Below are 17,048 nucleotides of genomic sequence, written 5' to 3'. Positions count from 1 at the left end.
GCTGTGTTTTATGCTAACAATCAAACTAGTTCAAATGATTGCTAGCAGCCATTGGAAGAATAGGGTGTGTGGATTTTACCATGCTCTGTCTTGCTAGCTCACATTTGTGCCTAATTAAGATTTGAGTTCAGCCCTGGCCAGTTTGGCTCCGCAGTTAGAGCGTCGGCCTGTGGTCCGGAGAGACCCGGGTTCGGTTCCCGCTAAGGGCACGTACTTCGGTTGCAGTTTGTCCCCGGCCCTGGTTGGTCGTGCGGGTGGCAGCCACTCGATGTGTCCCTTCACGTCGATGTTTCTCTCTCTCTCTCTCTTCCTCTCTCTCCCTCCCACTCTATCTGTACAAAAATGGAAAAATATCCTCGGGTGAGGATTAAAAAAAAAAAAAAAAAAAGATTTGAGTTCAAGAAAATGAGCTCTTTTGTTCCACCTGTGGAAAATGTCCTGGAGCTCCTTTGGTGGTATGTAACACTGCCATGCTATGGCCATATGCACTGCCACCAAAACATGGATGTGAGCACAGTCTTGGTAAACCCTTATTGTTCTCATTGTAGACCTTCTCTTGGGAATGGAATGGCATGAGAAACCACTCTAATAGACTAGGAAAGTGTTGCTCACCAGCCATGTAATTTCAAAGGGTTTTATTATAGACAAGCCATAGGGATGGATTATCATGATAAACAGGGGTCTCTCAAAATCATCGATTTTCTTCTTTCTGGATTTTTTTTAGGTCTTGATCATGTCAACATCAGATTGGACCTGGAGGCATTATTTCAGTTCAGCCACCTTATTCTGACCTTGAAGGTATAGATATGTAGGTTTGCTGCTCCTTTTATCTACTTACCAAATGTTGGGCTTACATGAAATTTTGCTTCCTTGCAGAGAACAAAAAGCTGTGTATACCTAGACTCAAGCTTTGTCATTGGGGTTCTTGTTCTCTAATGAAAACAAAATACCACTGCTCATTAATTAGTAACTTATATAGTCAACAACAATAAAAATGTCTTAAAAATAAAGCAGCCCTGGCCGGTTTGGCTCAGCGGTTGGAGCGTCGGCCTGCGGTCCAGAGAGACCCGGCTTCGGTTCCCGCTAAGGGCACGTACCTCGGTTGCAGTTTGTCCCCAGCCCTGGTTGGGTTGTGCGGGTGGCGACCGCTTGGTGTGTCCCTTTCGCGTCAATGTTTCTCTCTCTCGCCCTCCTACTCGATCTGAACAAAATATCAAAAAAATGTCCTCGGGTGAGGATAAAAAAATAAATAAATAAATAAAGCAAAAGGGAAAACACCACACACTGGGGGATAGAGCCCATGAGAATAAAAATTATACATTCAGAAGAAAAGGGCAGGAACTGGAATTATTAGAAAAATATGGAAAGATTGTGATCAAAAGAGGAAGAGATATTAAAGGGCTTTTGCTAAGGTTAGTGAGATGCAACAGAAAACCCTGTGCTATAGTCGTTTCTAATCATTCATGAAGGTTCTAATTTTTATTTCAGGTCTACTGCTAAGTTGTGGTAATAAAAATAATGAATATAAAATAAAAATTTATAAAAATTGAATTAAAAAAAAACACAAGTCTTTGCCCTCAAAGAGCTCACAGTCTAGTCATGAATACAAACACATATATAAATTTAAAATTATAATACTGGGTGATAGATGCATAGACATATGATTAGAATGCTGGGGATTTCATTGACAAGGCTAGACCTGTTCTGGAGAATCCAGATAAACTTCAGGGTAGATTTTCAAGGATGTATAAGAATTTGCCAGAGGAAAAGCATTCCAGGCCAAACAAAACAAAACAAAAAACCACATGCAAATTGCTAAAAAAAAAATAAATAGCAATTACAATAGCTTTTAAAAAATTAATATGCCGTTTTCCTTCAATTAATGTCACATGGTCATAAACATTTTAAAAATGGAATTAGATTCTAGGGTAAAATATGTGCTCATAAATACTTGCTCACTTTGCCTAGGCTAGTTTGGCTCAGTAGTTAGAGCATTGGCCCGTGGACCAGAGGAACCCGGGTTCGGTTCCCACTAAGGGCACGTACCTCGGTTGCAGTTTGTCCCTGGACCCGATTGGGGTTGTGTGGGTGGAAACCAGTCGATGTGTATCTCTCATATCGATGTTTCTCTCTCTCTTCCTCCCTTTCTCCCTCCTGCTCTATCTGAAGATAAATGCAAAAATGTCCTCAGGTGAGGATAAAAGAACAATTTAAAAAAATTATTTGCCTACTTTTGGAAAGAGATTTGGTACATTCATTGTATAGAGATTTTTAAAAATACAAATAAAGTTTGAAAATATAGAATTAGACAATATAAATAGTTGCTGTGAAGTATGTAATAAAATCTCCCTTTGTGAAGCATTATAAGTTTAACTCATTCTTCCATAGACTTTTCGACCGGCCGCAATGTTAGCTGAACATTCCACAGACTATGGACACACCTGGAAATTGTTTAAATATTTTGCAGAAGATTGTGCTGCCATCTTTCCCAACATCACATCTGGCCAGGCCCAGGGAGGGGAGACTTTGTTTGTGATTCTAAATATTCAGATATGGAACCCTCAACTGATGATGAGGTAGCATTTCCTTTCTTGTATTTCTTTGAAGTAAAACAAACCACTTTTGTTGGTGGTGTTAATGGGGTTAATTTGGATGAAAACAATTTGGGTAGAGTTTGCTGAAAAATAACTTGAACTATTTGGTTTTAAGAATGACAGAGTTTAGTCCGACAGGTGTGGCTCAGTGGTTGAGCGTCGACCAATGCACCAAGAGGTCAACTGGTTCGATTTTGGTCAGGGCACATGCCCAGTCCCCAGTGGGGGGCATGCAGGAGGTGGCCAATCAATGTTTCCTCTCATCGATGTTTCTGTCTTTCTCTCCCTCTCCCTTCTTCTCTTTCCAAAATCAATAAAGAATGGCAGAGTTTAAATTGAAATGAGTGCTGAATTCATCTCAGATAAATATGCAGATAAATAATAAATACATTTTAAGATTTTAAGACACAGTGTCCACCTGAAGATGAGCAGAGGCTAAAATCCAGGGTGGACACCAGGGCATGGGAATCCAGAGGAAGGAATACCTGTTTCTAACCCTAGCAAGGGAGCATATAGGCTAGTGCAGATCTGGATTAGTCATCTCATCTCCCTGCTCTATAACCCACCAGTCAGATGGAATCTGCTAGGAACATCCCTTTGAGCAAAGTTGGTAACTGGCAGAGGGTTAGGGTAGGAGTGGGATTGGCAGGTATTATCTTATCAGGGTAGTAGAAAGAATCGGTGGCAAACAGCAGCTTGAGAATTCCCTGCCAAATTCAAATTAATGATAACTTACTGAATTGTGACCCTATAGCTCCACATCAACCCAGAGCAAGAGCCCTTTTGACCTATGGTATCACAGCTTCTTCCTACATGCACCACATAAAGAGCTAAAATTACTGTTTATAATTTCCATTTTCTTTCTTGGTGCTTTAATTCATATGAAAACGCAATGATAACCTGTATCCTATTCTAGCTGGGAGGCAATAGTTCAGCCTTCTTGTAAGATCAGGATCTCTTCTTTCAGAATATATCATTTAGCAATAAAGTTTTGGGGTAAAATACCTTACATTTATCTACATTTTTTTACAGGTTGTTTTAAAAGTTTTGGATCCCAGCCCTGGCTGGTTTGGCTCAGTGGTTAGAGCGTCGGCCTGAGGTACAGAGAGACCCGGGTTCGGTTCCCGCTAAGGGCACGTACTTCGGTTGCAGTTTGTCCCCGGCCCTGGTTGGTTGTGCGGGTGGTAGCCACTCAATGTGTCCCTTTCACGTCGATGTTTCTCTCTCTCTCTCTTCCTCTCTCTCCCTCCCACTCTATCTGTACAAAAAATGGAAAAATGTCCTCAGATGAGGATAAAAAAAAAAAAGTTTTGGATCCCAGCTTTGAAATAGAAAACCCCTACAGTTCCTACATCTAAAGTATGAATTGCTTTATATTTTTCATATGTTTTCTAAAAATCTCATGTTAGAAATATTCCTTGTCATTACATTTCTATGGTACATTAAGGGGGTGCCAGTCAAAAGGGCACCTTGAACCAATACAACCTAAATGCACTTTGATTTAAATTTTTCTTTCTCTAGACCTTGTTACATTAACAAATCTGAGGACAAACTTTACAAACTTTACTCCCTTGGGGATACTTTGCTTGGAAGGAGGCAAAATGATTCCCTTGATAAATACTACTATGCCCTGTATGAGACAGTGGTTCAGGGCAGCTGTTTTTGCAATGGCCATGCTAGCAAATGTGGCCCAATGCAGAAGACTTCTGGAATGGTGACTTACTTATCCAGAAGAGCAATTGATTGTCCTACCTTTCCTTACTGTCCTGGTGCTCAGTATAGATCAGACTTTCTTTTTTTTTTTATCCTCACCCGAGGACATTTTTGCATTTATCTTCAGATAGAGCAGGAGAGAGAAAGGGGGGAAGAGAGAGAGAGAAACATCGATGTGAGAAAGACACATCGAGTGGTTGCCACCCACATGACCCCAACCAGGTCCAAGGCCAAACTGCAACCAAGGTACGTGCCCTTAGCAGGAACCGAACCTGGGACACTCTGGTCCGTGGGCCGATGCTGTATCCGCTGAGCCAAACCAGTCAGGGCAGGTCATACTTTCTATATAGGGATCAACAAAGTGCCAGCCTGTGTCAGGGCAGGTATGATTCAACCTGGCCTGAGAGAGATTCTTGAGAATTCTGCCACATATGGGTATTATTGAACTCATGACCAAAACTTATAACATAATTTTACAATAGCCCATCTTGCTCTCTTTTTGCTATTTGGTGAGGAGGACCCATAAATTCACATACATCTCTCATGAAAATTTATTGATGGTCTATTGTACTCAGTGCCATGATGTTTGAATAATACCTGATATTGTAAAATGCTCACACCAAGTAACAATCTTACACTATGAATGACTGTGTGTTCATAGTGCAAATCTCTTCCTTTGTTGGGACCAGTCTTAAAGAGTGATGTAGTAGAAGAATTGTATTTTCATGCAGAGTCCTGGGGGTGAATCTACTAAATACTTAAACTATTATTTGAATCAGACAAAGCTTAATGTCAGGCTATTGCACCTTCTTACTAGGCCATCTCCATGTTTCAGTGGGAATAAAACTTCTCCCTTAGAAATTGGGCATTGATGGCATTTTGTGGAGAATCACACACCTTTCTCCAGTTTCTTTCTGTTTTCTAATTTCCTCTTTTCCCTTATGCTTCTAAACCACCCTGGACACACACACACACACACACACACACACACACACACCCCATCTTAACCCTCACTTTGCTGAGGGCTGCAATGTGCTGCCCTGACACTAGTGTTGAGAAATACCAAAAAATGTATTGTAAGTGTTTACTAAACATTTTACATTTTTTCATTGTAAAGGCTATTTAAGCAAATAATAAAAGGTAGTCCAGATTGGTATTGTAACTAACATATGGGAACATAAAGATTCAGAGAGGCCTGTGGCCTGATAATTCACTTTCTGTTTAAAGAACTACAGCATCCTCAAGGATGAGCCCTCTCTTAACAGTTTGTTTATCACACAGTGCAGGTTCATGGCCGATGTGCCTGTCAGCACAATATAGATGGTCACACTGTGAGCGATGCAAGGACTTCTTCCAGCATGCTCCTTGGAGGCCAGCTGCAGGCCTCCAGGACAGCACTTGCAGACGTGAGTGGAGAAGAGGTCTCAGCACAGACCAAGTGTGCTCTGTGTTTCCTTACTTTGAAGAACATTTGTTCACTTGCACTGCAGCAAAATGTGGTGAACCTGCAGCTTCCAGCTTCAACTGTGTGATATGCTGATGTCTCCCAATATCTCACATGGAAGAATCACCAACGTCTCAAGCCTTCACACCAAAAGTTAAGATTAATTTGAAAAATGAAACAGTATGATTGTTGGGTGGCCCCTTTCTTGGAGAGAGAAAGAGCCATGTAATATCAGCAGGGATGGTGCCAATGCAGGAATTGGGTGAGCACTAGATTTGGTACAGAGATCCCTACTCTTTTTCTGGATAGTCATACAGTCCATGAACGTGACCTTAAATCCATATGTCAGATAATAGGAGAAATGAGGTCTAGGCTGAGTTTGACAGGCTATTGTAGTTATTATGAAATATTTAGGCTAATAAGGTGCAGGGGGTTTTTTTGTAATGTATTTGCTGCCTCTAAATTTTGATGAACTTCCAAACAAACTTGTTATTCAGTTTTTTTCCCCAGACTTGGGAAAAATAAGATTTGAGGGAGGTCACTAGAAGAGCTCACGAAAAAGCCCCATCCATGAGTCACAGTATACAAGATCCAGCAAATGTTTATAGGGGGAAAAAACAAACACAAGACCAAAGCATAGACATTACCATGAAGACAAACAAATTCCTCCAAACAGACTGCCTTTCCCTGTATTGCTCTGGCTAAGCCCTGAGGGGGATGAAAATGACCGGCAGCCACCCTTCTAGCTCTCCTGCCCCCTGAGGAGAGGTGGGGTGAGGTCCAGTTTTAACATCCTACCCAAGAATCCCAGTGCCTACAGAACATATGATGTAAAAAATTCAAATTTACAAAGCATATCAATAAAAGTATTCTTTACCAAACGACAATAAAAATATTGCTCTTTAGGGCTTCTAGATCACCCAAAGGATTCATTTTTGTTTAATTGATTTTTAAAAAATACCTAAATGTTAAACATTTGAGAACACCTTTCATAGAGAATACATAAGCAGAATAAGAGTCCTAGAAAGACTTTCGAAAGCACCTGATTTAATTGTGTGTGTGTGTGGTGAGTCCAGAAAAAGAAGGTAAAGTGGCTGAAGAGAGAGGAGCAGAGGGTAGGGACCAGTGTGTGGAATGCCAGCTCGGATATTCCTGAGACCTGGAATCTCTCAATAACTCCTCTGCAGTCCCAGTTTGTAGCTGTAACAGCCACTCTGACTGCTGTCACTTCAACATGACTGTGTACCTGGCCGGTGGCAGGGTCAGGGGAGCGTGTGGGAAGACTGCCCGCATAACACCCAGGGACATCATTGCCATCACTGCAGACCCCTTTTCTACAGGGACCCCCTCAAGGCCATGTCGGATCCACACGTGTGGCTTTGTGAGTCCCCAGTCTCTGACTGCATCCTTTCCACTGGTTTGAGCAAATGCTGATGGAGCAGGTCTCACTTGGGCAGCATCTCCAAACTGCCCTCTTAGGGTGAGTGGCGTTTTGCAAAACCATTTCACCTTTAAGAGTGTTTCTTTCTCTTAATAAATTGGGCCAGATAATCCAGGTCCATCCTGGCAGTCTTGCAGCAGTGGCTCATACTGGAGAGTCAGGAAACTATTCTGGATTCAACCAGGAGGGGATAGATGGTTTCAGAAGATGCTGTAGTCACCTGGAGTTTCTGGGAGGACAGCTCCAGCAAGTAACTAGCTACTGAAATTAGCTACATTTGACTGGCTATGGATGATTCAATTTTGTTGTTAAAATGCCTGACCTATTATCTTGCTTCTTGTTTAACCTTTAAAAAGTTTTATTTTGCCCTGGTCAGTTTTACTTAGTGGTTACAGCTTTGGCCCAAGCACCAAAGGGTCTCGGGTTGGATTCCAGTCAAAAGCACATACCTCAGTTGCAGTTCAGTCCTCCGCCCTGGTCTGGGTTGTACAGGGGGTAACCAATTGATGTCTCTCTCTCTTTCTTTCCCTCTCTCACTCTATCTGAAGATAAATATCCTTGGGTGAAGATTTAAAATTTTAAAAAGTTCTATTTTATTTTTAATCTCAACTTCTAAAAATGAACTATTTTAAGCATATACAAAATAACAGAGAATAATATAGTTAACACCCTTATAACCACCACCAGCTTTGTCAAAACATAGTATCTTACCCTATTATCTTCCAGACTTTAATAGAACACTACAGGTTCTAGTGATGTCCTAGGAGCACATCTGTCCCATTTGCCTACCCTTCTTTCTAGGGATAAACTCTAACAATATATTTGCAGTTATCATCATGCTTATTCTCACACTTTTATATATGTTTTTATCTACAACAATATATATTGGCATATTTGGAAACTTAGATAAATAATATTATGCTGTATGTATTCTTGAGTATTTAATTCAACATTATATTTTTAAGATTTGTCCTTTTCAGGTGGGCCTAGTTCTCCAATTTTAATTTATCTGTACAATTCCTTTCTTCCTATAAAAACAACAAAATCTATTTGTCTAGTTGTCTTTTGATGTGGCAATAACCATATATGTAGCCTTGTACACATGCACAAAGACTGTCCTCAAGAGTCATGCTAGGGGTGGAATTACTGGGACAAAATATGAACTTCTTTAAATTGTTTAGATAATGCTGAATTGTCCCTAAGTGGGTCTACCAGTTAACAGCCTCACCAACACTGTATGAGCATTCATGTGGCTCCATATATGCTGGCCAACACTCGGTTTTATCACATTTTGATTTTTGCTATTCAAATAGTATCTGACCATTATTTTAATTTACATTTCCCAGCAGGGATAAGATTAGAGCGAGGCAAACAAATCACCTAGGCTCCAAAATTTAAGGAAGCCATGTAAGCATAGGGAGGACACTAGCCACTTGCACTAACTTGACAGTGAGTGCCTCCTTAAATTCTGTGCCCTCAGCACCTTGCTTGCCTCTCTCTAGTCCCAGCACTGCTGTCAATTATAGCATAAATACTCCAACCTGATTTCAAACACACAGTGCCTGTTACTGGGTCTGAGATCTTAACTGTACTGCAGACTAACAAGTTAACCATTATTGTTTCATGGATGCTGGTGGAGAGCATGAAACTTCTAAGTCAAAGACAAAGGACTTTATTACTCATGGCACAGTAAGCAACAAGATGTTTGTATTAGTCTGAGTTCTCAAGTCCCTAAGCCCCAAGTTCCATGGGACAACTCAAAGGATACTGAGTGGTTTCTGTACAGCTAAAGAGTTTATTTCATAGCCAAGGAACACTGAGCAGAAGATTCATTGCTTTTATATCAATGGAAGCAAGCTTGTTCTTTGCGGGGAAAGGTTTCCTCATTCCTTAAGGTAGCTTACTACAAACACAATCTTGAGGTATGGCCTAGATAAAGAGCAGTAACGGCCTTGCATTTTTGGCACACTCAGCAAAAACATTCAGATGTCCAGGATCCATGGAAGATTGTCTCTCTCAATACCCAGAAATCCTGCTACTTAGGCTACCTCATCAATATAATGTTTTATCAGATTGGGTGCTTGCTATGAAACTACAACTTCGAACTTTACATAACCATAATACACAAAATAAAGTCTTATTTAAAAAAATGAAATTTTATACAAAGTAATTTAGTAGCTACCAGAATACATACAATATTCTAGATTTCAAACTTTAAATTATCGCAATGTAAAAAAAAAAAGTTAATTAATTAATTTTTTTTTGCTCAGATTACTCAGTAGGTGCCTGATTACATGAAATTTTACCTTATATGGCCTGTTTAAAATTGATACAAAAAACTGGATTCTCAGAAAAAAAATCTTTTTAAGTCAGTATCCTAAGTGCCATACATTTTTTACCAGAATCCATAACCACCCCCCCACACACACCCCATTTATCCATATTTTAAAAACTATGTATTTATGAAAGAAGATAAAATTGCTCTCTTAGGTAGAATCAGTAAAATATAATTTTTAAAAGAGATAATGTAAGAATATAAAATGAGGTTGGCAATAACTAAACCAAATGTTTTGAACACATTGAATAAAGTCTTGTTCCTTCAGAACTACTATTAACTAGATGGTGCATTTAAAGGAAACCTGAGAACCCTGGCCGGTTTGGCTCAGCGGTTAGAGCGTCAGCCTGTGGTCCAGAGAGACCTGGGTTCGGTTCCTACTAAGGGCACGCACCTCGGTTGCAGTTTGTCCCCGGCCCTGATTGGGTTGTGCGGGTAGCAGCCACTCAGTGTGTCTCTTTCACGTCAATGTTTCTCTCTCTCTCTTCCTCTCTCTCCCTCCCGCTCTACCTGAACCAAAAATGGAAAAATGTCTTCAGGTGAGGATAAAAAAATTAAAAAAAAAAAAAAAAAAAAAAGGAGACCAAGGAAAGAATGCTAGCCCCCTGATATCAAATTAAGAAGTCATTTTCTGTAAACAAGTTGTTTCTCAAGGAAAGGCAGATGAGGAGCTTGTAAAAACTACCATCATAAGACTCTCCAGTTTCTTTCAGTTTACCTAAATACATGTTTATATGTGCATAAGTGTTTATACACAAATGACGTGTATTAAGACTAGCAGCATTCTCATATAAATTTTCTCTAAGTTGTTTTTGTTTGACCCTAAATATTTATACAATCTGATTTCAGGCATAAGAGTTGACTAATTTTAAGTCTTCTATGATTAAAACACAGTTAGCCTGGATGGTGTGGCTCAGTTGGCTGAGCATCATCTCATGCACCCGGAGGTCAATGTTTCGATACCCAGTCAGAGCACATGCCTGGATTTCGGGCTTGATGCCTAGTAGAGGGTATATAGGAGAGAGCGATTGATGTTTCTCTCTCTCTTTTTCTCTCCCTCTCAATAAAAGCATATTTTAAAAAACAACCACAGTCAAATATGATACAAAATAAAACAAACATTTGATAGACTCAACCACTGATGATAAAAGTTTGTTAGAATTAGGCTTCCATCAGCAAATCTTCAAACAATAAGTGCTGGCAAGGTATGGAGAAAAGGGGACTCTAGTACACTGCTGGTGGGAATGCAGACTGGTGCAGCCACTATGGAAAACAATATGATGTTACCACAAAAAACAAAAAATGGAACTGCCATTTGACCCAGTGATCCCACTTCTAGGAATATATCCTAAGAAGCCTGAAACACAGTCAGAAAGAATATATGTACCCCTCTGTTCATAGCAGCACTATTCACAATTGCTAAGATCTAGAAACAGCCTAAGTGTCCATCAATAGATGAGTGGATAAAAAAGCTGTGGTACATGTACACAATGGAGTACTATGCAGCTGTAAGAAAGAAAGATCTCTTATCCTTTGAGACAACATGGAGGGAACTGAAACGTATTATGCTAAGCAAAACAAGCCAATCAGAGAAAGATATCACATGATCTCACTTATTTGTGAAATATAATGAACAAAACAAGCTGATGAACAAAATAGACCCAGAGACATAGAAGCAGGTACAGACTGACAAACCTCAGAGGAGGGGCAGAGGGGAGGTAAGAGATAAACCAAAGAACTTATATGGATATATGCATAACCAATGGACATAGACAACAGTGCCATGGTGGGAGGGGGTGGGATCGGGAGGAGGGTGTCTATGGGGAGAAAGAAGAAACATCTGTAATAAAAATAAATTAATTTAAAAAAATAGTTTGTTAGAATTAAATTGTGTGGAACCAAGGGATTTTATTGAAATTCTATCTTAAAGGCCATGACATAGGGTTATTTCAAAGTGAAGTTACTACCCACTCACCCAAAGGATGCTTCTGTTTATAATTAAATTATACTCTGGAACTCAGTGCTGACCCTTTGTAGTGGCTCCCAAATAAAGCTGAGCTTTTTCCTTTTGGCTACTTCTATAATGAATCCAGTTTGTTCCTTTCTTTCTAGAAGCAACTGGCTTTAATTAGAAGAAAATTGTGGATTTTCCAAACTAAATAGAGCCCAATGCTATTTTTCCATATTAAAATTTTCTCATTAGTCATAATCCAATTGCAAGCAATTAAAATCAAAAAGTTCTGTCAGACAACAGATTGCTTCAAGGGCACCAAACAACAGGTTTAACTAATTTTTTTCACTAAACTCACTAATTGTTATTATGTAAATATAGCCTTAGACCTGGAGTGTTATTTTTATTATTCTAAAGCAAACATGTATAAATGTGAATATAATTGTTCCTTAGAATTGGGATATTTGTTTTTTAATTTTTATTGTACTCCTTAAAAGTGGAATCCCTTGAAAACACAGCACCACAAAGATACAAGAGAGCTTGGTGATCATCTAACGTCTACCAGTGCACTTGTCCTCTAAACCAAAGCCATAAATGGTATTTTAGCCTCTGCCTGGACACCTCTGCTGATGAGGGGGTCACTACTCTTTTGAGCAGCCCTAACTCTTAGAGAGTTCTTCCTTTTACTCTGTCAGGTTTTACTTTTATAACTTCTATCCTCTGGAATTCTTCACACTATCAGCATCTTTTATCATATAACATTCCTTCCTTCAGCTGTTCAAGTGTCAACTGAAAAAAGTGGAGAAGAGGAAGTTGGAACTTTAATTGCTCCTTTGCTACAGGGGATTATCTCATTTTCCAGAATCTCTTCAAAGTTTTGCCCCACTAGCAGATATCCAAAAAGAAAACAAGGATATGAACATTTCTTGCTCTTTCCCCTTCTTTCTTGTAGGTGCTCCTTCCAGCAACAATTCAGAGTCACAGTGCTATGCAACCACCCTCACTACCTAGCTCCAAAACATTTTCAAGACCCCCAAAGTAATCAATTTATTCTTAACATTCAGTTTTCATAATAGTCGTCTTCCTCTGGTCCTCTTACTTTAGAATCACTTAAAAGTCTTTTTCTTTATTTAATATATGGAATTTTTCAATATTTTCCAAGACTAGAAATCTGGGAGATGTTTCTGAGCAGCCCTTGCCTACTTGTCTAATTATTTAAACATACTTAATGCTTTAGAAAAATATAATAGTTATATCATGAGTAAAATTCCATGCTTACATTTCAGGTTTCCCACAATTTACAGTTAACTAAGATAATGCATATCTGTGTCCTCTGCTTATGAATGTGACCCAGATGGGACCATATCAAGTAGCATTTGTGTGAGCCACTCTGATCCTGCCTTGGGGTCTGTGGCTGGCCCGTGCCTGTGGAAGGAGCCAAGTGCAACCAGTGCAAGTCCAACCACAACAGACTGGACCCCACTGATGCTATGGGCTGCCAGGGTAAGTTAATAGCGCTGGGCAACCAGCCAGGGTGTTTTAAAGCTTGGGGCTGTCTCTGTCAGTTCTAAACTTTGATCATTATAAATACCCAAAGTCCTGCCTGCCTCTCAAGGTATTTTTTTGTTTGTTTGTTTGTTTTGTTTTTTGCTACCAGAGTTATTTTATTCTTTTTCTCTCTTTTTATGAACTTTAATGGGGTGACACTGGTTAACAAAATTATACAGGTTCAGGTGCACAATTCTACATCATTTGTACACTGTATTGTTTGTTCACCACCCCAAGTCAAGTCTTCGTCCATCATCATTTATTCCCTCTCCACCCTCCTCCAACTCCTCCCAATCCTCCTACCCATCAATCACCACATTGTTGTCTACAGCCTCTCTGTTTTTAAATCTAATACAAAAACTCCCATAAATTGTACTTAGTTTAGTTCTCAGTGTTTTGCTGAGTTTGTCATAAGGGACCAGCAGGGGGCACTCACATTTTTTATGCTGGAACAAACAGTGGAAATGCCAAGAAATTTAATGCCAAGTTGTGAAGTCTTTAGAAAAACGCCCTCCTCTAGGGCTCACCTATACAGATTTGTTTAAATCACATTACACATTTCTGAAAAGAAGACTGATGAGTTCTTGGGCAATTTTCATGTGATGGTGTCTTTTTATTTTTTAAAATTACTTTTCTCTTTTTTCTCACATTCCTCCTATTACTTTTATGTTCTCTGACAAAGAAAAGAAAAAAATTAAAAAGCCAGGAGAGGGAATGCAGGGAAATAGAAAGAACCTTAGAGTATTTTTAGGAGGGCCAAATAAAGAGACCCTTGGATTTCAGATCACACACGTTTAGAGCTGCCTGAGGTCTCAACCAGGCAGAATCCTCAAGAATCTGGGCAAATAATGTCCCTTCTTTCACAGCATCATACTGTATATTTTTTCCATATAAAGAACTGTACATTATTTACATGTTTAGAGAGCAGTGTGCTGAATCTTTCTGTAATAAAAATTTCATCTTGAGTTTAATGGCAAAATTAAATTTCAAGATAATAAATTATACAGTCAAGCCAATTTCTCATCACACTTTGCAGCACTCCAGACATTTCCCCTGGTTCACTGACTAAATTATGCTCTCCAAGAATAGGCCAAGTAGTGGTTTTTGTTTGGTCTTTTTCTTTTGTAACAACTTTAGTGAAGTATATTTTACATACTGTGCAATTTACCTTTTAAAGTGTACAATTCAGCCCTGCAGATTTGGCTCAGGAGTTAGAGCATCAGCCCGCGGATGGGAGAGGCCCGGGTTTGGAGTGAGGGGGAGATTTGCAAGGTACCGAATGCTCCAGATCTCTGGACACAGTCTCATTTATTTGCAGGCTGGTACCACCAGGTTACAAGAGGATTTAAGTAAATTATTTCCTTAAGATGGCATTACTGCATACACCCTAGCTTTGTCTCTTGCTTTTTACGGGAAGAGACCTTGAAGCCAAAAGATAACAAACCATTATTCACACACCTGGTGGGGCCGGGTCCCCCTCCCCGTCGCCCCCACCACTAGGATTCCGAGAATGCATTAACACAAGGTTGAGAGTGTTTAACACAAGGTTAAAAAATGTCCATCTTCCAACCCCCCAACTCCACATGATGGAATAGTATTCAGCCTTAGAAAGGAAGGAAATTATGATTCATGCTACAACATGAATGAACTTGAAACAGTATGCTAAATGAAATAAGCCAGAACACACACACACAAAAAACAAATATTGTATAATTCTACTTATTTGAAGTACCTAGAAGAGTCAAATCTATACAAACAGAACATTGCCAAGTGCTGGAGGGGAGGAAGAAATGGTGGGAGATGGTTTTTAATGGGTATAGAGCAGCAGTTTTACAAGATGAAGACTTCTGGAGATTGGTTATGCAACATTGTGAGTTACTAACCGTACTGAAGTATAGAATGGTGAAGATGGTAAATTCGATGTTAAATGTATTCTACTACAAAAAAAAGAAAGAAAAAAACCAACCCATACTCTTTATCTCCTACCTCCCTATCCTCCCATTCCCCCAGCCCTTAGTAGCTATAATCAACTTTCTGTTTCTACAGATTTGCCTATTGTGAACATTTTATAAGCTGGAATCCCATAATTTATGGTCTTTTATGACTGGCTTCTTTCCTTAGCATAATGTTTTCAAGATTCATCCATGTTGTAGCATGAATCAGTACTTCATTTTTTTTTTTTTTGTTACTGAATAATATTCCATTGTATGAATATATCACACTTCATTTATCCATTTATCAATTGATGAGCATTTGGGTTTTTTCATGATCACTGTATTTTTCCCCATGGAAACTATGTGTCTTGTTCTGGTAACATAATTTCTTAGCCTTCATAACATAAGCAGAACTCAGAAATGTCTATGGGTGGAAGAGAAGGAGGAGGAGGAGAATGAAAAGAAAATGTAGCAAGGCAGTAAGAAAGAGGGGAAAGAGATAAGGAAATGATAGATGCACCTGCCAGAGAAGGTGCCATCAGTAATAACCATGATACTCAGAAACCCTTGTGCCTAGTCCACAGCCCAGCCAGCATCACTCAGGATTACAGTGCCAGGTACTCAGCTTGCCTAACTTCCTCCACATTTTTGACTCCTCCTAACTGCCATCCAGTAGGTCTACACGAGGGCTCTGGGCGTGTTTGGCACTGGATTTCCAGTGCAGGGTTGTGAGCAGTACAATAATCATGCAGCCAGGCAGACAATACGCTTCATAGGCCTGGCTGTTCTATGCTCTTGTTGCCACGTGTTTTTTGTTTGTTTGTTTTGTTTTTGGGTTTTTTTTTTTGTACAGATAGAGTGGAAGGGAGAGAGAGGAAGGGAGAGAGAGAGAGAAATATCGACGTGAAGGGACACATTGAGTGGCTGCCACCCGCACGACCAACCAGGGCCGGGGACAAACTGCAACCAAAGTATGTGCCCTTAGCGGGAACAGAACCCGGGTCTCTCCGGACCGCAGGCCGACACTCCAACCGCTGAGCCAAACCGGCCAGGGCGTTGCCACGTGTTTTGCTCAGTGTGAGCTATTAAGGACATTTACAAATGTGGGGAAACAGAAATGAATGACTGTGTATGCTGTGCTTTCAGCCTGCAACTGTAACCCTTTGGGGAGTCTGCCACTCTCGACCTGTCATGTGGACATAGACCAGTGCCTGGGCCAGCCCTCTGCCACCAGACCACACTGTGAGGAGTGTGCTATATGTATTTGCTTACAATTTCCCTTGTAGGTAATGATGCAGATTTCTACTGCCATTGTGTAAGAGAAACTTGGTCTTATTCATTGCTTTCCTTGTCCTATTGTATTTCAATACTCCTGTGCTAAAAATATTTACACTACAGAAATCAGCAAACACTGGAAATCAGCTCCACCCTCCCACAGAGAGCTGTCTGTTAAACATTTACCAGCACACCGTTACCAGGTTGGACTGAACAGACCCAGGCACCCGTCAGTATTTTTTGTTTGTTTCATTTTATTGTGTTTTGCTTTATTGATCTTCACAGATGTTCCTGGTTTATAAAATTGTATTTTTAATAATACCTGACATACAATATTATATTAGTTTCAGATATAAAAAATAGTGATTTGATATTTATATACTTTACAAAATTATTACCACAATTAGTACAGCATAAGGAACATAGCTCATGTCAATAGTTTTATCCTTTGTCTACCTAAAAGTGCCAAGCAGAATATAAGAGCATTTCGCTGTCCCCTCTTTAGGCTCACCAGATCATTGGGTCTCTTCTTCTGTCTACTGCCCATAGTCCCTTTACCACCCCTATCATTCCTTGCCTAAAAATATTTTGGACCAGTTCATTAAAAATAAACAAACAAACAAAAAGCTGGATTTAAATATATTGTTGATTCCTGTGGGAAATAAACTCTTGGATTTCTCATAGACTTCACTAAACATATGAGCATATATGTCTAAAATTAGTCAAATAAAACATTTTTACTTCGTAAGGAATGCATTATGCAATTAGGGAGTTCAAAACCTCTCTTTCCTTTGTTCTGCAATCTTGGCAGCC

At 39.7% G+C, this 17,048-nt stretch overlaps 1 protein-coding gene across 1 annotated transcript in view; it reads left to right on the top strand.

The window, feature by feature from the left end:
* Positions 1-17,048, top strand: part of LAMB4 (laminin subunit beta 4) — a 114,256-nt gene that overhangs the window by 11,008 nt on the left and 86,200 nt on the right. Inside the window, 13 exon segments of the mRNA XM_036246316.1 lie at positions 725-798; positions 2,389-2,515; positions 2,518-2,584; positions 3,898-3,953; positions 4,116-4,148; positions 4,151-4,308; positions 5,594-5,630; positions 5,633-5,713; positions 6,945-7,013; positions 7,016-7,124; positions 12,792-12,901; positions 12,904-12,981; positions 16,107-16,220. Of these exon segments, the coding sequence (XP_036102209.1) occupies positions 725-798; positions 2,389-2,515; positions 2,518-2,584; positions 3,898-3,953; positions 4,116-4,148; positions 4,151-4,308; positions 5,594-5,630; positions 5,633-5,713; positions 6,945-7,013; positions 7,016-7,124; positions 12,792-12,901; positions 12,904-12,981; positions 16,107-16,220 (1,113 nt within the window).

Source organism: Molossus molossus, unplaced genomic scaffold (genome assembly GCF_014108415.1).
Source record: "Molossus molossus isolate mMolMol1 unplaced genomic scaffold, mMolMol1.p scaffold_m16_p_7, whole genome shotgun sequence".
NCBI classification, from domain to species: Eukaryota; Metazoa; Chordata; class Mammalia; order Chiroptera; family Molossidae; genus Molossus; species Molossus molossus.
The sequence above is the reverse complement of the archived record's forward strand: the minus strand, read 5'-3'. Positions and strand labels throughout refer to the sequence as shown.